The following is a 22,871-nucleotide window of genomic DNA, read 5'->3' as shown; positions in this document are numbered from 1 at the left end:
AAAGACTGAAGGCAGGAGAAGGGGGTGACAGAAGATGAGATGGTTGGATATCATCACTGACTCAATGGACATGACTTTGAGCAAGCTGTGGGAGATGGTGAAGTACAGGGAAGCCTGGTGTGCTGCAGTCCATGGGGTTGCAAAGAGTCAGATGTGACTGAGCAACTAAAATGAACTGAACTGACTGCTTGATATCCAGAATCCATCTGTGCCAGTTATGTAGAAACTCAGATCGTGCTTGTTTCATACAGGTAGACAACATCACCACTTTAATATAAACGACAGTAAAAGATACAAATGAATAGTCAGATGAACAGAGAGAGTGCAAGGTCTTGAAGAGTCCTGAGCACAAGCCATACTTTCCTTGTGTGTGTGCCACAAAGGGTTAGTTTAAGGACTGAAGCATGTATGTATGTATGTTGGTGTTTTCATGCAATAGAGTCATGTCTGACTCTCTTGCAACCCTATGGACGGTAGCCTGCCAGGCTCCTCTGTCCATGGGATTTCTTAGGCAAGAGGACTAGCATGAGTTGCCATTCCCTTCTCCAGGGGATCTTCTTGACCTAGGGATCAAACCCAGGTCTCCAGCACTGCAGGCAAATTCTTTACCATTTGAGCCACCTGGGAAGCCTGTATGATCCAGTAATCCCACTGGATTGCTTATACTCAGAAAAATCAGAATTCTAAGACACATGTACCTCAATGTTTACTGCAGCAAGGACATGGAAGCAACCTAGATGTCCACTGACAGATGATGGACAAAGAAGCTGTGGTACATATATATAATGGAATATACTCAGTCATAAAAAGGAATGAATTTGAGTCAGTTATACAGAATGAAAAGATGAAAAAATTCAGTCGACAAGGCAGCCTGGCAGGCTATAGTCTATGGGGTTGAAAAGAGTTGGACGTGGGTGAGCAACTAACACTTTCATTTTTTCATGGTATATTTATTTCTAGTTATTTAAGGAATCCTCATAATGTTCTCTGCAATGGCTATATCAGTTTACATTCCCACCACCAACAGTCCAGCATTTATTGTTTATAAATTTTTTGATGATGGCCATCCTGACTGGTGTGAGGTGATACCTCATTGTAGTTTTGATTTGCATTTCTCTAATAATGACCAATATTGACCAATATTGAACATCTTTTCATGTGTAAAGTTTCAGTAAGTCAGAGAGAGTCAAACATATATTGTATATTAATATAGACCTATGGAATCTAGACAGAGAAGCTAATGGCACCCCACTCCAGTACTCTTGCCTGGAAAATCCCATGGACGGAGGAGCCTGGAAGGCTGCAGTCCATGGGGTCGCTGAGGGTTGGACACGACTGAGCGACTTCACTTTCACTTTCATGCATTGGAGAAGGAAATGGCAACCCACTCCAGTGTTCTTGCCTGGAGAATCCCAGGGACGGGGGAGCCTAGTGGGCTGCCATCTATGGGGTCGCAGAGTCGGACACGACTGAAGCGACTTAGCAGCAGCAGCAGCATGGAATTGAGAATAAAAGGTACTGATGAACCTATCTTTAGGGAAGGAATGGAGACAAAGATGGAGAGAATGGACTTATGGACATAGCAGGGGAAGGTGAGAGTAGGCTGAACTGAGAAAGTACCAGTGACATATATACACTATTATGTGTAAAATAGTTAGTGGGAAGTTGCTATGTAACACAGGGAGCCCAGCCTTGTGCTCTGTGATTACCTAGAGGGGTAGGATGGGGGGAGGGGAGGGAGGGTCAAGAATGAGGAAACAGATGTAATTATGACTAATTCACGTTGTTTTGTTTGGTAGAAACCAACACAACATTGTAATTATCCTTCAATTAAAAAAAAAAAAATCCTAGGAAACAAAAAAGGACCTGCCTTTCAAACAGGGGACATAGGTTTGATTCCTGGTCTGGGAAGATTCCACATGCTATTGGGCAACTAAGCCTGAGTGCTGCAACTACTGAAGCCCTCATGGTCTAGAGCCCCTGCTATGCAAGAGAAGAAGCCACCGCAAATGAGAAGCCCACACACTGCAACTAGAGAAAGCCTGTATGCAGCAATGAAGACCCAGTGCAACCAAAAATAATTAAAAAATCAATTACAAATAAAAGTTTAACCATGATAAATTGTAAAAATAAAACAAAAAATACTTTTTCAAAATATAAACAACAATTTTCTGACATTAAAAAAAAACTTATTTGCAGTACAAGAAATATTAGAGAAGTCACTCGGGCAGAAGGAAAATAATACCAGATGGAAATCTGCATATATTATAAATGAAAGCTGAACACTGGAAATGGTAAATATAATGCACTATTTAAACTATTTTAAAAATCTTTTTAAAAGTTAATTGGTTCCACAAAGAAAAATATTATTATACCATAGTATGAGGTCTTTGACACATTCAAAAGCAAAAAGATTTTTAGTCCTATTGATAGTAGTGGCACAAAGGCCAGGGAAGCAAAAGCAGAAGTTGACTGTTTTTACAAGAACCTATCAGGTTCCTAGGGGGTATAATATTACTTGCACACACACACTATTAAGTTAAATATGTACAAAATAAAACCTAAATCAGCCATTTAAAAAGTGAATATAAAGCCAACAAAAGAAGTACAAGGAACCCCTGAAAATGAAGTAACATGAAGAAAAAATAAAGAAACATGGCAGACAGGATGGTACATAGAAAGAACAAAAGCTAGATAATAAATTTAAAGCAGATCAACAGTCACCTTAAAAACCACAAAAGGCAGAAACTGTCAAATTACATTTAAAAGAAAAATGCCCAGTATATGACACCTATAAGAAACCCTCTTTAAATATACAGGACATAAATTACTTAAAAATAAAGATATGCCATACTATAATTAGCCAACAGAAACTTGGAGAGAGTATATTAGTATTACATAAAGTAGATGACAGAGCAAAGAATATTACCACAGGAAAAAAAGTCATTTCATAATGATAAATTTATGAAAAGATATATCACTAAATGTTTATAAAACTAATAACAGAAATTCAAAATACCGGAAGTAAAAAATAACAGAACTGAATGAATAGAAAAAAAATCACAACCATAGTGGTGACTTCAACACCTCTCTTTCAATAATTGATAGAACAGGTAGGTAGACAATGAGGGTGTATGACTTGAACAACAGATTAACCCTGCCCTCCACCCAAGAACAACAGAAAACACATTCCTCTCAAGTGCATTCAGACCATTTACTAACACAGACCATATCTGGGTCATAACCTAATAGTCAACATATTGGAAAGGGTTTTCAAATCACACAAAGTATATTCTGATAACAATGAAATCACATTAGAAATCAGTAATGTATTCCTGAAATCTCAAGTATACAGAAACTAAATAAAGTGCTTTTAAATAATCCGTGGGTCAAGGAAGAAATCAAAAGAGAAATTTAAAAGAATCACATGAATGAAAATGGAAGCACGGCATATTGCAATTTGTAGGATGCTGCTAAGGACGTACTTAGAAGAATTTAAAGCACTAAAATGCTGTTATTAGAAAAGAAAAAATGGTCTCAGATCAATGACTTCAGCTTTCCCCAAGACACTAAAAACAGGAAACCAAATTAAAAAAAGTAAGCAGAAGAGAAGAAACAACAGATATAAGAGCAGAGATCAATTAAACTGAAGATCAAAACACTAAAGTGAGAAAAATCAATTAAACCAAAGGCTAGTTATTTGAGATCATCAAAAAAATTGATATACCTCTCATAAGACTGAGCTAGTGGAGGTGATAGAGTTCAAGTTGAGCTGTTTCAAATCCTGAAAGATGATGCTGTGAAAGTGCTGCACTCAATATGCCAGCAAGTTTGGAAAACTCAGCAGTGGCCACAGGACTGGAAAAGGTCAGTTTTCATTCCAATCCCAAAGAAAGGCAATGCCAAAGAATGCTCAAACTACTGCACAATTGCACTCATCTCACACGCTAGTAAAGTAATGCTCAAAATTCTCCAAGCCAGCCTTCAGCAACATGTGAACCATGAACTTCTAGATGTTCAAGCTGGTTTTAGAAAAGGCAGAGGAACCAGAGATCAAATTGCCAATATCCGCTGGATCATGGAAAAAGCAAGAAAGTTCCAGAAAAACATCTATTTCTGCTTTATTGACTATGCCAAAGCCTTTGACTGTGTGGATCACAATCAACTGTGGAAAATTCTGAAAGAGATGGGAATACCAGACCACTTGATTTGCCTCTTGAGAAATTTGTATGCAGGTCAGGAAGCAACAGTTAGAACTGGACATGGAACAACACACTGGTTCCAAATGGGAAAAGGAGTATGTCAAGGCTGTATATTGTCACCCTGTTTATTTAACTTATATGCAGAGTACATCATGAGAAACGCTGGACTGGAAGAAACACAAGTTGGAATCAAGATTGCTGGGAGAAATATCAATAACCTCAGATATGCAGATGACACCACCCTTATGGCAGAAAGTGAAGAGGAACTAAAAAGCCTCTTGATGAAAGTCAAAGTGGAGAGTGAAAAAGTTGGCTTAAAGCTCAACATTCAGAAAACAAAGATCATGGCAACCGGTCCCATCACTCTTCATGGGAAATAGATGGGGAAACAGTGGAAACAGTGTCAGACTTTATTTTTCTGGGCTCCAAAATCACTGCAGATGGTGACTGCAGCCATGAAATTAAAAGACGCTTACTCCTGGGAAGGAAAGTTATGACCAACCTAGACAGCATATTCAAAAGCAGAGACATTACTTTGCCAACAAAGGTCCATCTAGTCAAGGCTATGGTTTTTCCAGTGGTCATGTATGGATGTGAGAGTCGGACTGTGAAGAAGGCTGAGCGCCGAAGAATTGATGCTTTTGAACTGTGGTGTTGGAGAAGACTCTTGAGAGTCCCTTGGACTGCAAGGAGATCCAACCAGTCCATTCTGAAGGAGATCAGCCCTGGGATTTCTTTGGAAGGAATGATGCTCAAGCTGAAACTCCAGTACTTTGGCCACCTCGTGCGAAAAGTTGACTCATTGGAAAAGACTCTGATGCTGGGAGGGATTCGAGGCTAGAGGAAAAGGGGACGACAGAGGATGAGATGGCTGGATGGCATCACTGACTCAATGGACATGAGTCTGAGTGAACTCCAGGAGTTGGTGATGGACAGGGAGGCCTGGCGTGCTGCAATTCATGGGGTCTCAAAGAGTCGGACACGACTGAGCAACTGAACTGAACTGAAAAACTTCTTAGGTCATACAAAGCAATAACCATGTAACAAAAAATACTGATCATGTGGACTTCAAATTTAACAACTTCTGCTCATTAAAAGCAGAAGTTGCCTGGAAAATCCCATGGGCGGAGGAGCCTGGTAGGCGCAGGTCCATGGGGTCGCGACCAGTTGGACACGACTGAGCGACTTCACTTTCACTTTCCTGCATTGGAGAAGGAAATGGCAACCCACTCCAGTGTTCTTGCCTGGAGAATCCCAGGGATGGGGGAGCCTGGAGGGCCGCCGTCTACTGAAGCGACTTCGTAGCAGCAGCAGCAGCTCATTAAAAGAGACCACTGAGAAAATGAATAAGAAAGATATAGACGGGGAAAAAATACTCATACAACATGTATTTGTCAAAGGATTCCTATTCAAGATACATAAGAACTCAAAAACTTAATAATAAAAAGATAGTCCAGTAAAGAAATGTAGTCCAGTAAAGAAACGCACAAAATATTTAAACAGATAATTCAAAAAGAAAACATGTGAATAGCCATTAAGCACATGAAAAAGTGCTCAACTTTCCTAAAAGTGGTTTTAGGAAAATACAAATAAAAACTATCATGAGATAGCACTACCTGTCTACTGAAATAAAAAATGTCTTGATATCTGAATTTGCAGTGGTGCCAGTCTGCCAAGGTAAATGATTTCTGTCCAGTACATATTGAGAAGAAAGTGACTAATCACAGGTTTTAGATTAGATAAGGAAGGAAATAAATACAAGATATTGGGGGTAACACAGGGTCAGGGAATTTGATGATAGTGACCATCACATTTATGAATGTGAACATATGAAAATGTTGATCTGCTTTCATCAGTCTACTGAGTTTTTCCACAGAGTATGCAACTTCTACTCCAACAGAAATGATAGAAAACAAGTTTAATACCTTCAATGCTGTATATCTGCACTTTTTCTTCAGGCACAGTGACTGCTTCCCACTGATGATCCTTAAATTTAAAAACACGTTTTGATCATAAATAATTTAATCTTGCTTTAAAGCTCCTTTAAACACTATCTTCAAGTTATACAAACTAAGGGTTTTTTTTTTTTTACTATCATTAAGTAACTGGTTGATATATCACATTTTTTGTTCCATCAATTGACTACATAATATATTATACTTGTCACATTTAATCTATTTGTTCATTCTTAAAAGTGATAGTATTGATTACTTTAATGTTTTTCTACTTTTAATGGTTTTCTACTTTTAATCAAAAAAAGAATGACTATCCATTCATATTAGACTATAACCTTTTTAAAAAATATTACCAAATCCTGTCATCTCTTCCTTTGAAATGTTTTGTGAAATCATATTCATCCCCCAGTTCCCACTCATTAATTGACTGTTCTTAGATTCAAACACTGAATGCATGTTAATAATAACCTAAAATGTTTTCCCCTTCCAAGTATTTTCACTGAAAATTTGTATAAATGAATAAATAATGTGAATTCACACAAAAAAGTTATAGTAAAAATTAGAACCATTCCAAAAAGATGATATCCTAAAACCTTCCAGTAATCTTATGATGAAAATAGATCCAATTCATTTGCTATTTAAGGACTATTAAAATTCCACTAAATCCTCAGTCTCTTCACTAACTTGCTCCACTTAGTTGCCTTAATTGAAACCAGTGTATATTCTGAGAGAACCAGTACCATTTAACTACAGCATTCTCCAGTCAAGGTGTTAATTCTCCCAGACCTTAAAACCTCAGGGTCAGGAGGAAAAGGTTGGTATCCTCCTTTCTCCTTTGAGCATCTTCCTATTTCTCTGTGTATAACACCTGCTGCTGCTGCTAAGTCGCTTCAGTCGTGTCCGACCCTGTGCGACCCCATAGATGGCAGCCCAGCAGGCTCCCTGGTCCCTGGGATTCTCCAGGCAAGAACACTGGAGTGGGTTGCCATTTCCTTCTCCAATGCATGAAAGTGAAAAGTGAAAGTGAAGTCGCTCAGTCATGTCCGACTCTTAGCGACCCCATGGACTGCAGCCCACCAGGCTCCTCCATCCATGGGATTTTCCAGGCAAGAGTACTGGAGTGGGGTGCTATTGCCCTCTCCGGTATAACACCTACTCATCATCATCTGCTAACTTTAAAGTGACTCTTCCTCATATACATAGGTACTTGGTTCAAAGCTTTCCTTTTGGAAAAAAAGTCTACATTATATAAATTTTCAAAAAGATTAAAAAAAATAGAAATCATTATAATGAGTCCAAAACAGGCCCTTACCCAGGTTCAACCGTTTACCAATATATTGTGCCCACCAATTTCATTTTCACCCCCTACTTTCCCTCCATTATGGTCTCTTCCTCTTGATCTCAACTTTTTTATTCATTGTTACTCTAGCCATCAGTTTTAAAACACTCATCCTTAAAATAAAGTACCTAACAAAAATCCCTCCCTTGAATCTACATCTCATTTTAGCTTCTACTGTGTTCTCTTCTTCTTGTCTTTACTTCCTCTACAAATATTTCAACTTTCCAGGAATGCCTAAATCCTATAGCTTAAACAAAATTGCTCTTTCTTGGATGACCAGTTTTTATTTTATTTAACTATGTTTTGACAGACTTGATCATTTCCTCTCATAAAACACCCTTCCTTTGCCTTCTGTAACATGATACCCTTTTAATTTGATCTTTTCTGGCAGACTTGTCAAGTATCCTTCAGGCTAGTCTCTTCTGCCTATCCTGTATCCATCTGCCTATCGACGCATCCATCTGCCTATCCTATATCCATCTGCCTATCCACGTATCCGTCTGCCTATCCACGTATACATTTCTTACGGTTTTGTCATCTAGACACTCACAGAAACCCATGGTTTTATTTATCTTCAGTATACAGACAGCTTCTGAATTTCCACTTACAGCTCAGTTCTCCCATTTGAACTTCACACCAATATATTCAACTACCTACAAGTTATCTTCAGCTGAATGCCCCACAAGCACCTCCAAATCAAAACATTCAAAGCTGAATCATCATCTTTCCCCTACAAAATTGATCTTCCTAAAACAGCATCCTCATCCATTCAGTTACCAAAGTTTTATTAATCCTTCCTCTTTTTACTACAAATTACCAAATCTGCTCAATTCTACCTCAAGAATTTTTCTTTTTCTGAAGCCTATCCATTTCCATCCACCCCACCATCACTTTCCAAAACTGTGCCACCATGATTCCTCTTACCTGGATTACTGCATAAATCTAACTGCTTCTGGTCTTGTCCCTTTTTAATCTCTTCTCCCCAACCAGGAGAATCTTTTACATGAATGTGATGCTCAACGCCTAGTATATATCTGGCACATAGTAAGTTCTTATTAAATGTTTATTGAACTGATGTTGTCTCCTACTTATAATCTTTCTTTGGCTCTACACTGCCTGCCTTCTTTCCAATCTCCTTTGAATTCTATCACTAACACAGAGCATTTTTCAGTTGAGTGTGTATTTACTCATTCTTAAATATGAGCCCTTGAATGGCTATAAATGAGAGAAGATGGGTCCCTGATTCAATAAATCTTACATTCTATGGTGGGGGGGTGGTGTAGACAAAAAACAACAGATAAAAGGATTTTAAGTAGCAATAACTACTACAAAAGAAAAAAGAGGACAATGTGATATAATATGGCTGGATAGCTACTTCAGACTATCTAAATGGGATGCAAAGATCCTGAGGCTCCTAGGCAGCAAGTATAAAGACCTGAAGAGAGCATTATCTAGAGGCAAAGAAAAAAATGAATGGGGGTTGAACACAGTAAGCATGGAGAAGAGTCTGAGATTATCAGAGAAACAGCGAGGGCCTAGGTCATAAAGGCCCTCGAATACCAACAGACACAGGGAGGGTTTTAAGCAGCCACAATAGGGGAGAAGCTTTGAGGACAGTGAGAGAGAACACAGGGAGAAGGCACTGCTGCCACAGAAATCCAGAGAGGAAAGGAGAGTCTAAATGTATCTGTGGGAAGAACTTTCTCCCAGCCTCTCTAGATCAGTGTCTAGAACACATGAGGCATTTAATACTTATAAATGCATTTTATACTATCCCTATCATGTGTAGTACTAAAATTACTTGTTTTCTTCCCTGAATTATCCATTAGACCAAGCAAGTGAAGTCAGGAACCACTCCAATCCTATTATATCCTCTTCTCTGAAAATGAAAGTCTACTTCCTAAAGAAAATCCAGTTAAAAAAACTCCTATGAAGCCTGCAAGAATAAATACACTAATGAAAACTGTCAGTGCCTCTGAGAAGTAATGTTAGGTTTTGGAACTCATTATTAAGCATTCTAAGAAGGTACTCTAAAAAGAAAGAAAGATATGTGGAATTCCTAAGAGGCATCTTTGTCTATAAGTTTACCTGGACAAAAAGCATCATTATTATCAGCAATCACAATCAGATCAGTAAACTGCAAACCAACTCTTACTCAGATCTCCGCTCTACAGCTTGAGCTAGAAGTACACCAATGTAGCAAATAGTAAGTGGTGGCTATTTGGAAACAATGGCTCAAAAATTTTCCTCAGGTTAAAAAGGGGTCAGTAGAAAACACACCACCTGGTTGGAAAGTTTAAGCATAACTACAATTTAGTACAGAAAAGAACTAAAATTCAGTTCTAAATATGACCATAAAAATCAATTCCTCAATATTTTCAAATAGAAGATGCTATGAAAGAATAAAATAAGACCATTTGTCATTGTTTGTTAACGCTATTTTTAACTGAGTGTTTGTGTACTTGAATAACTGTTGTCTTTTCTAGATTCAACTCACTTTGTTCATCTGAATGTTAAATTTTATCATTAATGTATAATTTCTGAAAGGCTTATATTTAAAAACTAGTATTAAATTTTAGCTTTTTTCTGTTGCTATAAAACATCAGAAATAATTTTCATTTCTAATTAGCTTGATAGGTTACCATGCTCATCAAAATTATTAGAGCTAACACTGAAATCTATTAAAAGTGAGAAAATATACAAAGAAATCCATATTCTTAAACTGAATTATTATATACATACATATACACACAACTCAAAATGATACAGAGGGAATAACACTTACATCATTGTCTCCAGCAATGTAGAATGATAGAGTCTGGCTCCCAAGATTAAAATCTACCCAAAACTCCTCCAGTTTTTCATCTGATGGTATTTGCAGCTAATAAAACAAACATATAAAACTAGAACATACTATGCTTTTAAAAGTGACAACAGAAAATTATGACACATTATAATTATGCTATATATAAATATAAAATTATGACATTCATTCATGGTTGAGTTTTTTTTAAAAAAAGAAAAAAGTAGAGCTGGAAGGTATAGGAAGATAAAGAGAAAGCAAGTATAGCATTTAAATCAATTTAGAAACAATAAAAAAAAAGCTGCTTACTATTTTACACAGAAATTAGCCAGTTCCAGAAAATCACAAATACTCAAGTACAAATATAGGCTGAAGATAATTTCACATTTGAATATATTCATGAATAATAAACAATAATGGGCTTGAATAAGGAAACGTAAGATAATTTGAAGTACAGCTTTATATTTTACTTATCCCTGGCTACAAATAATGTCATTTCATAAAATATCACTTAGATCTAGAATATCAGACCAGCTGTTATTTGTGATTTAATTATGACTAATATTAATGTTCTTGTCAAATTATAACCTACAATTCAGTTGACCTCTACATCAAAAATCACCTAATAACTAAAAAAATGTATTACATTCTAAAATTTACCTCATATTTATCAAGAAATGCTGACAAACAAGGAAATGTAAAGACCCTGAAAGAAAAAGTAGTTTGAGTTAAAAAATACTAATAAGCCTCCACAGCATAATTTTGACTTTCCATACAAATCATACCTAGGATCAAAAGGAAATCAGTTGGTAGTGACAATTTAAACAAAATCATTAGTTCCTTCTTTATTACTCTTTAAAGTGAGAATTTAGTGGAAACCTGTTTATGAAAGAAAGCATATTATTTTGAGGCTACTACTCAACCTACCATTTTGACTAAAGTTAACTGTACCAAATTACTTCTCATGTTATTGACTATGAGCAGAGATTCCCAATATAGTTTATAGTAATATAATGGAAGTTCCTACAGGATTAGATAGGAAGAGTAGAAGTGAATAATACTGCTAATAAAAATGGCAGAACTCAATGAATACTTTCTTGGTCAATTATTATTTAAGGACTTACATAGCTATCTCATTTAATCTTCACAACAAACATGGGGTAGATATTATTGTGGGCTTCCTTGATGGCTCAGATGGTAAAGAATCTGCCTGCAAAGCAGGAGACGTGGGTTTTATCCCTGGGTTGGGAAGATATTATTAGTATTCTTATTTTATAGCTATGGAAACTGAGGAAAGTGAGATTAAACAACTTGTCCAACATTAGAACAGGAAGAGGGGAACCTATTATTCAAATTCAAATAGTATGACTCCTTGCACTTAACCTTCACCCTATCTTTTCTCTGTAGTCGGTACCTATCTTTTCTCTGTAGTCGGTAAACTCATTGTGAGGTGATTCATCCAATGTGTCCTGAGCATTTATAAGGTGCCAGGCACTGCACAACAAAAATACTTCCTATGTCATTGTCAAAAGTGATAAAAATTTGTATTACCTAGACCATTCTTGAGATTTAATAACCTCAGAAAGAACATCCTTACAGTGTTAATTACAAAAGAAAATGATTTATATTTGCTATACATTTTTATTGCAGTATATGGATAGAGGTAGCTCAAGTAATATTTATATTTAGGCTTTTATTATTCCTTAAACACCAAATTTATAATGCATATACAATTCTGAAATACAGTAAACCAATCTTAGAAAAATTTATTAATTCACGTTAATTAAAAATGTATTTTCCCTCCAAAAAGTACAAAGCAAAATAAGACCAGTGGAGGATTATTTCAGACTAACATTGTGTGCTTCCCTCTTGAGCTCTATTTTTTATCATTAAATGGTTGTATTTTGCATTAAATTTACCTTCTCTTGTCTCCAAGCATGCCATTTACAAGGTTGAGAAATATCCTGCAATCCTAATTTTTAAAAAAGAGAGAGCTTTTAAAAAACACAGTAATTAAAAAAAAACTTGTTAATTTGTTATTTTATACTACTTACTGTTTCAAATTCAGAGTCTTTAATTCCTTTAAATGCATTAGCAATAAAATCCATTGAGAACCACTGACAAGCCAGTTCTCGTCTTTGCTTTTCTGTGGTCATTCTACATAAAGCTTCGACGATACCCGCTTGCAAGTCATAATCTTAAAACAAAGTTAATTATTTGAAATTATGAAAATTAAAGTTTATGAAACTCTATATTTCATAAGGTGTTAGAACAAGCAAGAGAAATAAGGAACATAGTGCAATTTACTCATCTTTTACCATTTTCTTCATATAGATTAAAAATATCCCACCATTACATGGCATGAACACAGCCCAAACAACAAGACAAGTTTGTCAACAGAAAAAAGGAATAAAACAAAAAATTTTAAGGACATTTAAAAGAAACTCCTAAATATGCAAAGATACCATTATTCCATTATTATTAGAGTTGTGAATTGTAAAAATAACTGACAAGTCTATAAATCATAGGTAATCTTTGTTTTCCTTTTGTATATCATGATATTTACAGTTATTTTAAAGTACTTGAAGCCACTGGTTTGTTCTATATGTAAATCACTACATGAAAATTTTCTCATATGAAACTTAGGAAAGAAAATTTCAGTTATTTTAATAAAGACATCATTTACAAACAAATCAATCCCAAGAATATTAAACCTAATTTCATAAAATTTATTTGAGAAATTTCTTAGCAAAAGGAATTAAAATCTACTGGAAAATTAAGTTATTATTCATAAACCTACTATTAGGCACAAATTATATTTGACAACTCCTGTTATCATGCTTCTTTTCTTAGTTCCACAGATATTTATCCTTTATTTATTAAGGTAAATAAAAACTGCTTGATTATGTACAGTTTATAATTTTTCATATAATTTCACATTATATTATTTTGACAAATATTATATTCTATTAATAAATTTGGAATAACTTCAAATATGAGCATTTTGAAAAAACATACTTACCTCCAGCATCTAAAATCCTTTCTCCCATACTACTCCTGTGAATCAAAACAGCAGGTTATATAGTGGACAAGTATCACTTAAATAGAAAGTTCATATGTTTAGGGTAAAAAACTTCACTAAAACTTATAATTCATAATAATTATAACTAAAACTTAAAGTTCATATGTTTAGGGTAAAAAACTTCACTAAAACTTAACAATTCATAGTATTAGACTGGCAGAAAACATACCCATATGCAATGTTAGAAACCTGTAACAGTTGACCAATTTTAATTACTAATGCAACTTATGGTTGCCTTATTTGCCTTATAAAACATCCTTTAAATTCTTGACTTGAACTACTAATTAAAGCAATATAGTACAGATTATTACATGAGAATTAACATTTGTTGGTTACAGAGTATTTTCCTGGCATCTTGAGGCATTCTGTCAAGCATCACATTCATTTTTTTTAGAGTCTAGAAAAGAAAAAAAGAGAGTCCATTAACTTTATATATTCAGTGGAACATTAGTATGTTTTCAGAGATAGGTACATAAATTTAGAAGCCTCTTTTTCTTAATCACAGCATTTTATGCAAGGAATGAAGGGTGGAGGAAAGAATATAAAGCATAAAATAGTGAATACAAGAAAACATAAAACAAAGGCTATCAAAAATAGAATATACCACGATTCCTATGCTTAAAGCACTCATACTCTGCAGTATGACATGTTCATTATTACTCTATCATAAGAACTAAGGAAGCAAAAAACATCTTATTAATATTTATTCTTATGACTATACACATGTACATATGCATTATCAATATATACTATAAATTATTTTTATTTTTAGCATGTAAATACTGAGGAACTAATATCTAGATGGTATAGTTTATTTTCATATGAGCTATATTCATATACATAAATCCACATGGTTATAAATGTTCAATATATATTTACATAATATATTCATCATGTCAGGCAATGAATTTCTCCTCCTGAAACCGTAAGTTGTGTCTGACTCTTGTGCCCCATGGACTATAGCCTGTTAAGAATTCCGTCTGTGGGATTTTTCAGAGTGGGTTGCCATTTCCTTCTCCAAAGCAATGAATGAAGAACACAGAAATACACTACATGATAATTCAGTGCCAAGATAAAATAATTATTCAGTTTGACAAATTGCTACCCAATTGTCTCTACTTTCTCTTTAATTTTTAAAAGAAAAACTAAATAATGGCTTACCTCCTGCTGAATACAAATATTCACTCTTGAGTCAATAACCAGAGCACAAATTCGAGGCACGAAACTTTCCACTATTTGCCTTTTACCTGAATAAAAGTTAATTATTGACAAATATGTATTTTAAAGGACAACCTTTTCTTATATGAGTGAATGGAAAGGACATACTAGTTCAGTTCAGAAGAAGGCCTGCGGACTGCCCTGGTCACCAGGAAGCATGAAATTCAATCCTGGTTCTGCCACTAATCAGCTGTGTAACTTTGAAAAAACACATGTACACACCCATGGCTGATTCATGTCAACGTATGGCAAAAACCACTACAATACTGTAAAGTAATTAGCCTTCAATTAAAATAAATTAAAAAAAAAAAAAAAAGAAAAAACATCATTCAACAGATGTGCCTGATCTGAACTCTGGCAAGGGAATAACCCCAGATCCAGTTTCTCCTTTAGGCACTTAAAGCAGTATTAGTGTTTTGGATAAATATAGTTCAAAACTGGAAACTTCTATTTTAAGGTTTTTATAAAAACTGGCCTCAATAATTTATAGTCATACCTCCAAAATTTCATAATGGTCATTAATACCTCCTCATGAAGATCCAAATAACATTATCTGTTTCTAAATTTGACCCTAGTCTCTCAAAAGACAAGGCTTTATTAATACCAATTAAGAGGAATTTGCCCCATGCTAATTCACGACATAATTTTTAAGAAATAATTTTAAATAATGGCAACATAGGAACAGAAAATGTACAATTTCACAGTGACTACATTAAAAGAAGAAAAAAATCACTGAATTATCTGAAAAGATAAAATGATTTATTTAAAAAAACTAGTTGGATCACTTCATAATCATTGGTGCTTTAGGACTGTTTTCTCCCCTAAAAAGTGAAGAATTTAGACTAGATTGTTAGTTAAGTGCAAAAAAAAACAATGAAAACGCAGCATTAACTACTATTGAAATAAAGAGCAATCAATCTTTTAAAATGTTTTGGCTTTGAAGGCAGCAAACAGTTGTTCCTTCATTCATTAATATAAAGGATTCACCAGCCTCAATTACCAATCCTAGGTAATTCTTCCCCAACCAACACAGAGATAAAATAACTTGAGTTTATTGTTAGGTAAAAGGCACTACCAAACACAAGTTGAGATGATGAGTTGTAACATGTTCTACATTCTCCCTGTCCTACTAAAAATTTCACTAGATCAAGGACAAACTATGGCCCACAAACCAAATCCAACTCACTGTCCCTTTTTGTATGGCTGTATTCATCAGCAGGTACTCTGTGGAAATATGCGAAATGTATGATGTTTTACTGAATTAGTAGTCTCAGGTGAATTTCATTCATTCTTAGGAATTCAGCAATCATTAGCCACCTCTGAATGAATGGCTTTGGTAATTAGCTTGGGCTGCAGAGTCGATAAGATTTCTTAATGAATTCAGCCCCCAAATCCAAGGAAAAATAGTGCTTATATGAGATACTTATACTTCAGTAAAGTCATTTCAATGAAACAAAGGTTGTTCTGAATCACAAGAGGCTTTCAAAAACTAAGACAAGAAATGACATCTCCATTTCCAACAGAAACATAGGTAATAAACTTTTTCCAAACTCCAACTACAGACCCAGCAGCGTTTTGGGACGCTGATGTAAGTGTAAAGGAAATTTCCATATTTCAAAACTGATTTTAACTGTGCAACTGAGGAGCTTCCACCTAACCTTCAACTGAAAGTGGTTAATCTGCAGTGCAATATCATTCTAAAAAGTAAACATTAAGAAAAAAGTAAGTCTTAGTTGCACAGTTGTGTCTGACTCTTTGTGACCCCATGGACCGCAGCCCACCAGATTCCTCTGTTCATGGAATTCTCTAGGCAAGAATACTGGAATGGGTTGCCATTTCCTTCTCCAGGGGAGATCTTCCCAACCTAGGGCTTGAACCTGGGTCTCTCATACTGCAGGCAGATTCTTTACCAGGTATCTGAACCACCTTGAGCATGACTTTTAATTAAGCACAGTCATCCCTTGGACAGCATTTATTAGAATGCTTTAGAATATTAGATTATTAGAATATTATTATTAGAATAATATTAAAGAATATTAGACTTTTTCACACATATATATACTCTCCTCTCTCTATATATATACACACTGTATACATATATACACACATATAACATAACAACATATATATATATATACAATGCAAATATTAAGGAAAAAACTTAATTCTATAGATCTTGCCAAGTGATGACTATGCTCAATTAAAATACATGTTCATGAACTGATATCAGTATTTGGCATTATCTGCATGAGTGTGAAAAGACATTTTCTAATATAATATACACAAAATCTCATTATAGATGAGCATGAACAAGTAAGACTTGCAATCAGTTTTTACAACAGCAAACACTAACTCTGAACCTTAATTAAGATACACTGTTACCATCTCAAAAAAGAATGCTATTCTCCTCATTAGTATTATAAAATCATTATACTCAATCTTCATTATACTTTGAGTTGCATCAATAAAACATCTGTGGAAATGTGTTTTCTTTCTTGTTAAATAAAGTACCTGTGTAACAGTGTCAATTTCTTTCTAGGCCCACAAAGCCTAAAATATTTTCTAATTCTTTACAGAAAATATTTGTAGACCCCTGAATTAGGTAATGAATTACTGTTAGGATAACACAGCAAGAGTTGAAAAATTATACCAGAACTTTAACAGCAAATTATTGTTCCAATAGAAATAAAATGTTTATTATACCTTCATCATCGATGTCATGTATGACCTGAGAAGAAAATGAATAATATTTAAAACTTACTTATAATAAAAACCATTAAAAATAGTACTAAAATAGGTTACTTCTGAATTCACCATAAAATTATTTAAATTTTATTATTAACTAATTAATCAGGATAAATGCACTAACCAATCTGTTAGTGATTTTTGATCTCAGACCATATAGAACACAAATGTTTTTAAATGAACATATACATGCTTCATAACATCAGTGAATCAATATGGTTGTTACCATCAAAAGATCAAATATGTCTTCTATCATATTTATAATATAGAACACAATTTGTTTTCAAATGAACACATGCAAATTATTTAACTTTTATGTACTAACCAATTAATCAGATAAATGCACTAACCAATCTGTTAATGACTTTTGATCTCAGGCCACATAGAACACAAATGTTTTTAAATGAACACATACATGCTTCATAACATCAGTGAATCAATATGGTTGTTACCATCAAAAGATCAAATATGTCTTCTATCATATTTATAACAGCTTCATCTTTTGAATTTCCCCGACTCAGAATAATCTCCTTGGATTTTTCAAACCAGGCAACCATGTAAAAAAAAGAAATGTATACATTAGTCACTTTGAATTCACTTAATAACTTTAAAAATGTATTTATAGAAACAGTAAACCTAAAAACAAACATTACAAATAAAAATTCCAGTATTGAATCAAAATAAGTTTATGCTCTTAAACATCTTCACTGTTTTTGCTTTTTGGTAACTCACTACATGTTCCCCATTTTTTAGATGGGGATGAATGAAGTTCCAATTCCAAGTAGAAAGTCTTTATTACTCTCTTCAAATTCTTAGTTCATGAACATTCATACAATAGATAAAAAGTAAATTATCATTACACATTAGATCATTTTGTCATTGTTACTATTTGAAAAGTTTTGGCATTACTTTTTTATTATTGAACTCAGATGTTTGAGTACATGCTATGCTTTAGGGACTGTTCTTGTTGCTGGGAATAAAACAAAGAATGAAAAGGACAAAAATCAATACATTTAAAAATGGGAAATATAATAAACAATATAAAAAGAAAAATAAAAGTTAGACTAGGACTAAGATGAGCTAGAGAAAATAAAGCAAGTTAAGGCTTTTTGGAGTTTTGGGACCTTACAATTACATGATCATCAAGGACCCTGTATAGTTTCCTTGTGATCTTTAATTTTCTAACATATACCACAGGTTATAAAAATATCTTATCCCAAAGTTTTATATACATTTCCCAAATTTATTTTTCAAGAGTATGAACCGCTTAATTAGAAAACACAGCTTTAAACATATTTCCCTCACATGAATATGTTACATATTCTATACTTATCTTTTGGACTAGTCCTTGTTTTATCATAGTTAGAAGTCCAGCTTGCCCCAGTATAGTGATATTTTTGCCACATCTTCCAAAAGAAACCAAAATGGTTGAAACAGTTTGGATATCTCTTTTATTAAGCTCCTAAAATGCAAATCATAGATTTAAACATTTGCAAATACAAAATAAAATGGAACTGGCATTATGCTAGGAATGTTATTAATATAATCCTCATAAATCCTGAGTGTTAGTCATTATCATAATCTCCATATCGCAAAGGACAAAAGTGTGGCTTTAAAAGGTGACTTCCTTACAGCCCCTCAGCCAGTGAACAACAAACTCAGCACAAAAATGCAGAATTATATAATTTAAGAAACTTTATACTTATGAGGCAATGAATCAGTTACCTTCCATTCTAAAAAGTTCTATGTATTTAACTAAGGGATATAAGAAATTTTAATCTTAGATTTGTAACAATTATCAAATTCTGGTGGAGACTGTCAATAATCACTTGCATAAAAGTATAAAAATACTTTATATACGACAAATCAAGCCAAGATTTTAGATGATTTTTGTTTCTACTTGTTTTATTTTTGCAAGCAACAAGCACTGTCCAGACAACATGATTAATATGCTAATAGGTTTTCAAAAGGTAAAGCACATTGTTTAAACCTCAAGTAAGTACCCTATTCTCCTCCGGTTTAAATAAAGTTAATAATGGTAACACTATGTAAACATGATTTTTGTATATACTACTTACAAAACAACAGTCCAACATGTTATTTGGTACTCCTCAAACAAATACACACAAAAAAGCAAGTGGTGAAAGAAGCATTTATTTATACAAGTGAGCCTGCTGAAGTCTTTTTATTCATTTCTTCCAATGGAGAATCTCCTCCTAAAAAGTAGAGTGCTATCTAATTACCGTAACAATCATTCAACGAAAATGAGTATTTACCCGGCACATAAGGTCATCTAACTTGTGGAAAAACTGTTTGCTGCATTTAATCTTCACATCTTCACAAATATCAATTTGTAGAAGTGTTTTCAAAGGTTTAAAATCATTTTTCCTTAAAGCATCATCAATGCATTTTTCCAACTGCTGAAGAAATATAGAAAATACCACATATACTGAATCAAAACCAACATTAGTCACCTTATGGAATCAAGTAATTTAAGAATTGCTTTCACATTTGAAAATTCTCAAGAGCTTATAAAACAATTTATTTAACCGTCCACTATTAAATTTGGAGTAACAAAATTAGAGATTAAGTTTCTTTGATAACAATATCTGTATAGGAAAATGTATTTTAATAATTTCCACTTCATATCTCTTATTGAAAAGTCATCATTAAGTTAAAAACAAAAACCTGTTAATGAAAGAAATAAAAATCAGCTTTATAGTAACTAACCCTTAATACCATGGATAAAACCCTAACATATCTGTCAACTTCTTCATGAGGTTTAAATATTAATAGTAAAAAAAAAAAATGCATAAAGAAGGTAAAAGCACTTCTTTAGGAGCTATACCAACCAAACTAACTTAAGCATTACATGCACACATAATTTATTATTATATTCTATATTTATAAGCTTTACAAAGTTTGCCATTCCTGCTATTAAAGTACACCTCATTAACAAGGAATTTTCATACAGTAATATGACTGACCTAAATATAAGTATCTTACAATTTTAATCCCTAACATTTAAGTATCCAGGTATAAGTTATATATAAATCAATGCATAATTCACTTCTATGTAAAAGGTATATATAAATAATCTTTAATACTTTATATTCTTAAAGCTTCTGGAAACAAATCTATTGAAAAATAAAAGGATAATATTTTTATTTAAATTATTTAACTCTTGACCGTTTCATAGAAACAAGTAAGTTTTATCTTTCCTAAAACTATAGCATTTAATATCTATAAATAAACAAAAAGTGATTTTAGGAATTAAAATACTTCCTTTTGGCCTAGGACCACCTACCTGGAGATCTGGTCTTATTGGCATTTTGACTTAACTTTAAAACTTGAACAAAACACCTATAAAAGAAAACATATACTTCCTGAATCTTGCAATCTATATGTTTACAGTTTAAAAATCTTAAAACACATAAATAAGCACTGCTGCTTATACCAAAGGCAATAAATGTTGTCTCTTTAAGTTCCTCACTGTTTATGAAATTACTCATTTGACTCTGTCAAAGAAGTTTCTGGAGGAAGCCTCAAGATCATTTATTTAAGCCTTGTCTTTTGATAGATGACTTAAATGTCAAAGTCCTGCCAAAAGGTAACAAAACTAGTCAGTGAAAGAATATAAATGTGGACCTCCCTCAAAGATTCCAACTTTGGGAACAGGAAGAAAAATAATCTTGAATCAATGTCTAAATGAAATTTAAGCTCAGTTCAGGTCAGTCGCTCAGTTGTGTCCAACTCTTTGAGACCCCATGAATCGCAGCACGCCAGGCCTCCCTGTCCATCACCAACTCCTGGAGTTCACTCAGACTCACGTGCATCGAGTCAGTGATGCCATCCAGCCATCTCATCCTCTGTCGTCCCCTTTTCCTCTAGCCTCGAATCCCTCCCAGCATCAGAGTCTTTTCCAATGAGTCAACTTTTCGCACGAGGTGGCCAAAGTACTGGAGTTTCAGCTTGAGCATCATTCCTTCCAAAGAAATCCCAGGGCTGATCTCCTTCAGAATGGACTGGTTGGATCTCCTTGCAGTCCAAGGGACTCTCAAGAGTCTTCTCCAACACCACAGTTCAAAAGCATCAATTCTTCGGCACTCAGCCTTCTTCACAGTCCGACTCTCACATCCATACATGACCACTGGAAAAACCATAGCCTTGACTAGATGGACCTTTGTTGGCAAAGTAATGTCTCTGCTTTTGAATATGCTGTCTAGGTTGGTCATAACTTTCCTTCCCAGGAGTAAGCGTCTTTTAATTTCATGGCTGCAGTCACCATCTGCAGTGATTTTGGAGCCCCAAAAAATAAAGTCCGACACTGTTTCCCCTGTTTCCCCATCTATTTCCCATGAAGTGATGGGTGCGGGCGGCTGCGATGGTGCACAAGCGAGGCCTAGAGAAGCTACCCCACGTCCGAGGTCAGGGGCAGAAGCCGGGAGGACCCCATGCCCGAGGGGTGGCGGCCAAGAGGAGCTATCCCACGTCTGAGGTCAGGGGCAGCAGCCGAGAGTGCCAGGCTGTGAAGGTGCAGGAACAGTCGAAAGGATACCCCATGCACAAGGCCAGGGGCGGCCAGGAGGAGCTACCCGACGCCGGAGATTAGAGGCGGTGGCCGAGAGGACCAACCCCACATCCAAGGAGCGGTGACTGCGTGGGCGCAGGAGGGCCTAGAGGAGCTACTCCACGTTCAAGGTCAGGAGGGGCGGCGGTGAGGAGATACCCCTCGTCCAAGGTAAGAAGCAGCGGCTGCACTTCGCTGGAGCAGCCTTGAAGAGATACCCCATGTTCAAGGTAAGAGAAACCCAAGTAAGATGGTAGGTGTTGCAAGAGGGCGTCAGAGGGCAGACACACTGAAACCATAATCGCAGAAAACTAGTCAATCTAATCACACTAGGACCACAGCCTTGTCTAACTCAATGAAACTAAGATATGCCCTGTGGGGCCACCCAAGACAGGCAGGTCATGGTGGAGAGATCTGACAGAATGTGGTCCACTGGAGAAGGGAATGGCAAACCACTTCAGGATTCCTGCCTTGAGAACCCCATGAACAGTATGAAAAGGCAAAACGATAGGATACTGAAAGAGAAACTCCCCAGGTCAGTAGGTGCCCAATATGCTACTGGAGATCAGTGGAGAAATAACTCCCGAAAGAATGAAGGGATGGAGCCAAAGCAAAAAGAATACCCAGCTGTGGATGTGGCTGGTGATAGAAGCAAGGTCCGATGCTGTAAAGAGCAATACTGCATAGGAACCTGGAATGTCAGTCCATGAATCAAGGCAAATTGGAAGTAGTCAAACAGGAGATGGCAAGAGTGAACATCGACATTCTAGGAATCAGCGAACTAAAATGGACTGCAATGGGTGAATTTAACTCAGATGACCATTATATCTACTACTGTGGGCAGGAATCCCTTAGAAGAAATGGAGTAGCCATCATGGTCAACAAAAGAGTCTGAAATGCAGTACTTGGATGCAATTTCAAAAGTGACAGAATGATCTCTGTTCGTTTCCAAGGCAA

At 35.1% G+C, this 22,871-nt stretch overlaps 1 protein-coding gene across 1 annotated transcript in view; it reads right to left on the bottom strand.

Moving 5' to 3' along the window:
• Positions 1-20,709, bottom strand: part of SYCP2 (synaptonemal complex protein 2) — a 61,768-nt gene extending 41,059 nt beyond the window's left edge. Inside the window, exons 1-13 of the mRNA XM_070382096.1 lie at positions 20,652-20,709; positions 19,621-19,764; positions 18,678-18,806; positions 17,797-17,901; positions 17,303-17,327; positions 14,543-14,628; positions 13,693-13,778; positions 13,322-13,356; positions 12,354-12,496; positions 12,219-12,271; positions 10,960-11,005; positions 10,282-10,377; positions 6,128-6,188 (exon numbers count right to left, since the gene is read on the bottom strand). Of these exons, the coding sequence (XP_070238197.1) occupies positions 6,128-6,188; positions 10,282-10,377; positions 10,960-11,005; positions 12,219-12,271; positions 12,354-12,496; positions 13,322-13,356; positions 13,693-13,778; positions 14,543-14,628; positions 17,303-17,327; positions 17,797-17,901; positions 18,678-18,806; positions 19,621-19,764; positions 20,652-20,675 (1,033 nt within the window). The 5' untranslated portion in view covers positions 20,676-20,709. The remainder of the gene's footprint in view (positions 1-6,127; positions 6,189-10,281; positions 10,378-10,959; positions 11,006-12,218; positions 12,272-12,353; positions 12,497-13,321; positions 13,357-13,692; positions 13,779-14,542; positions 14,629-17,302; positions 17,328-17,796; positions 17,902-18,677; positions 18,807-19,620; positions 19,765-20,651) is intronic.
• Between the last annotated feature and the right edge of the window lie 2,162 nt (positions 20,710-22,871).

The sequence above is a fragment of the Bos mutus genome, chromosome 13 (assembly GCF_027580195.1).
Source record: "Bos mutus isolate GX-2022 chromosome 13, NWIPB_WYAK_1.1, whole genome shotgun sequence".
Taxonomy (NCBI): domain Eukaryota; kingdom Metazoa; phylum Chordata; class Mammalia; order Artiodactyla; family Bovidae; genus Bos; species Bos mutus.
Note: the sequence above shows the minus strand (reverse complement) of the source record. Positions and strands in the feature narration are given on the sequence as shown.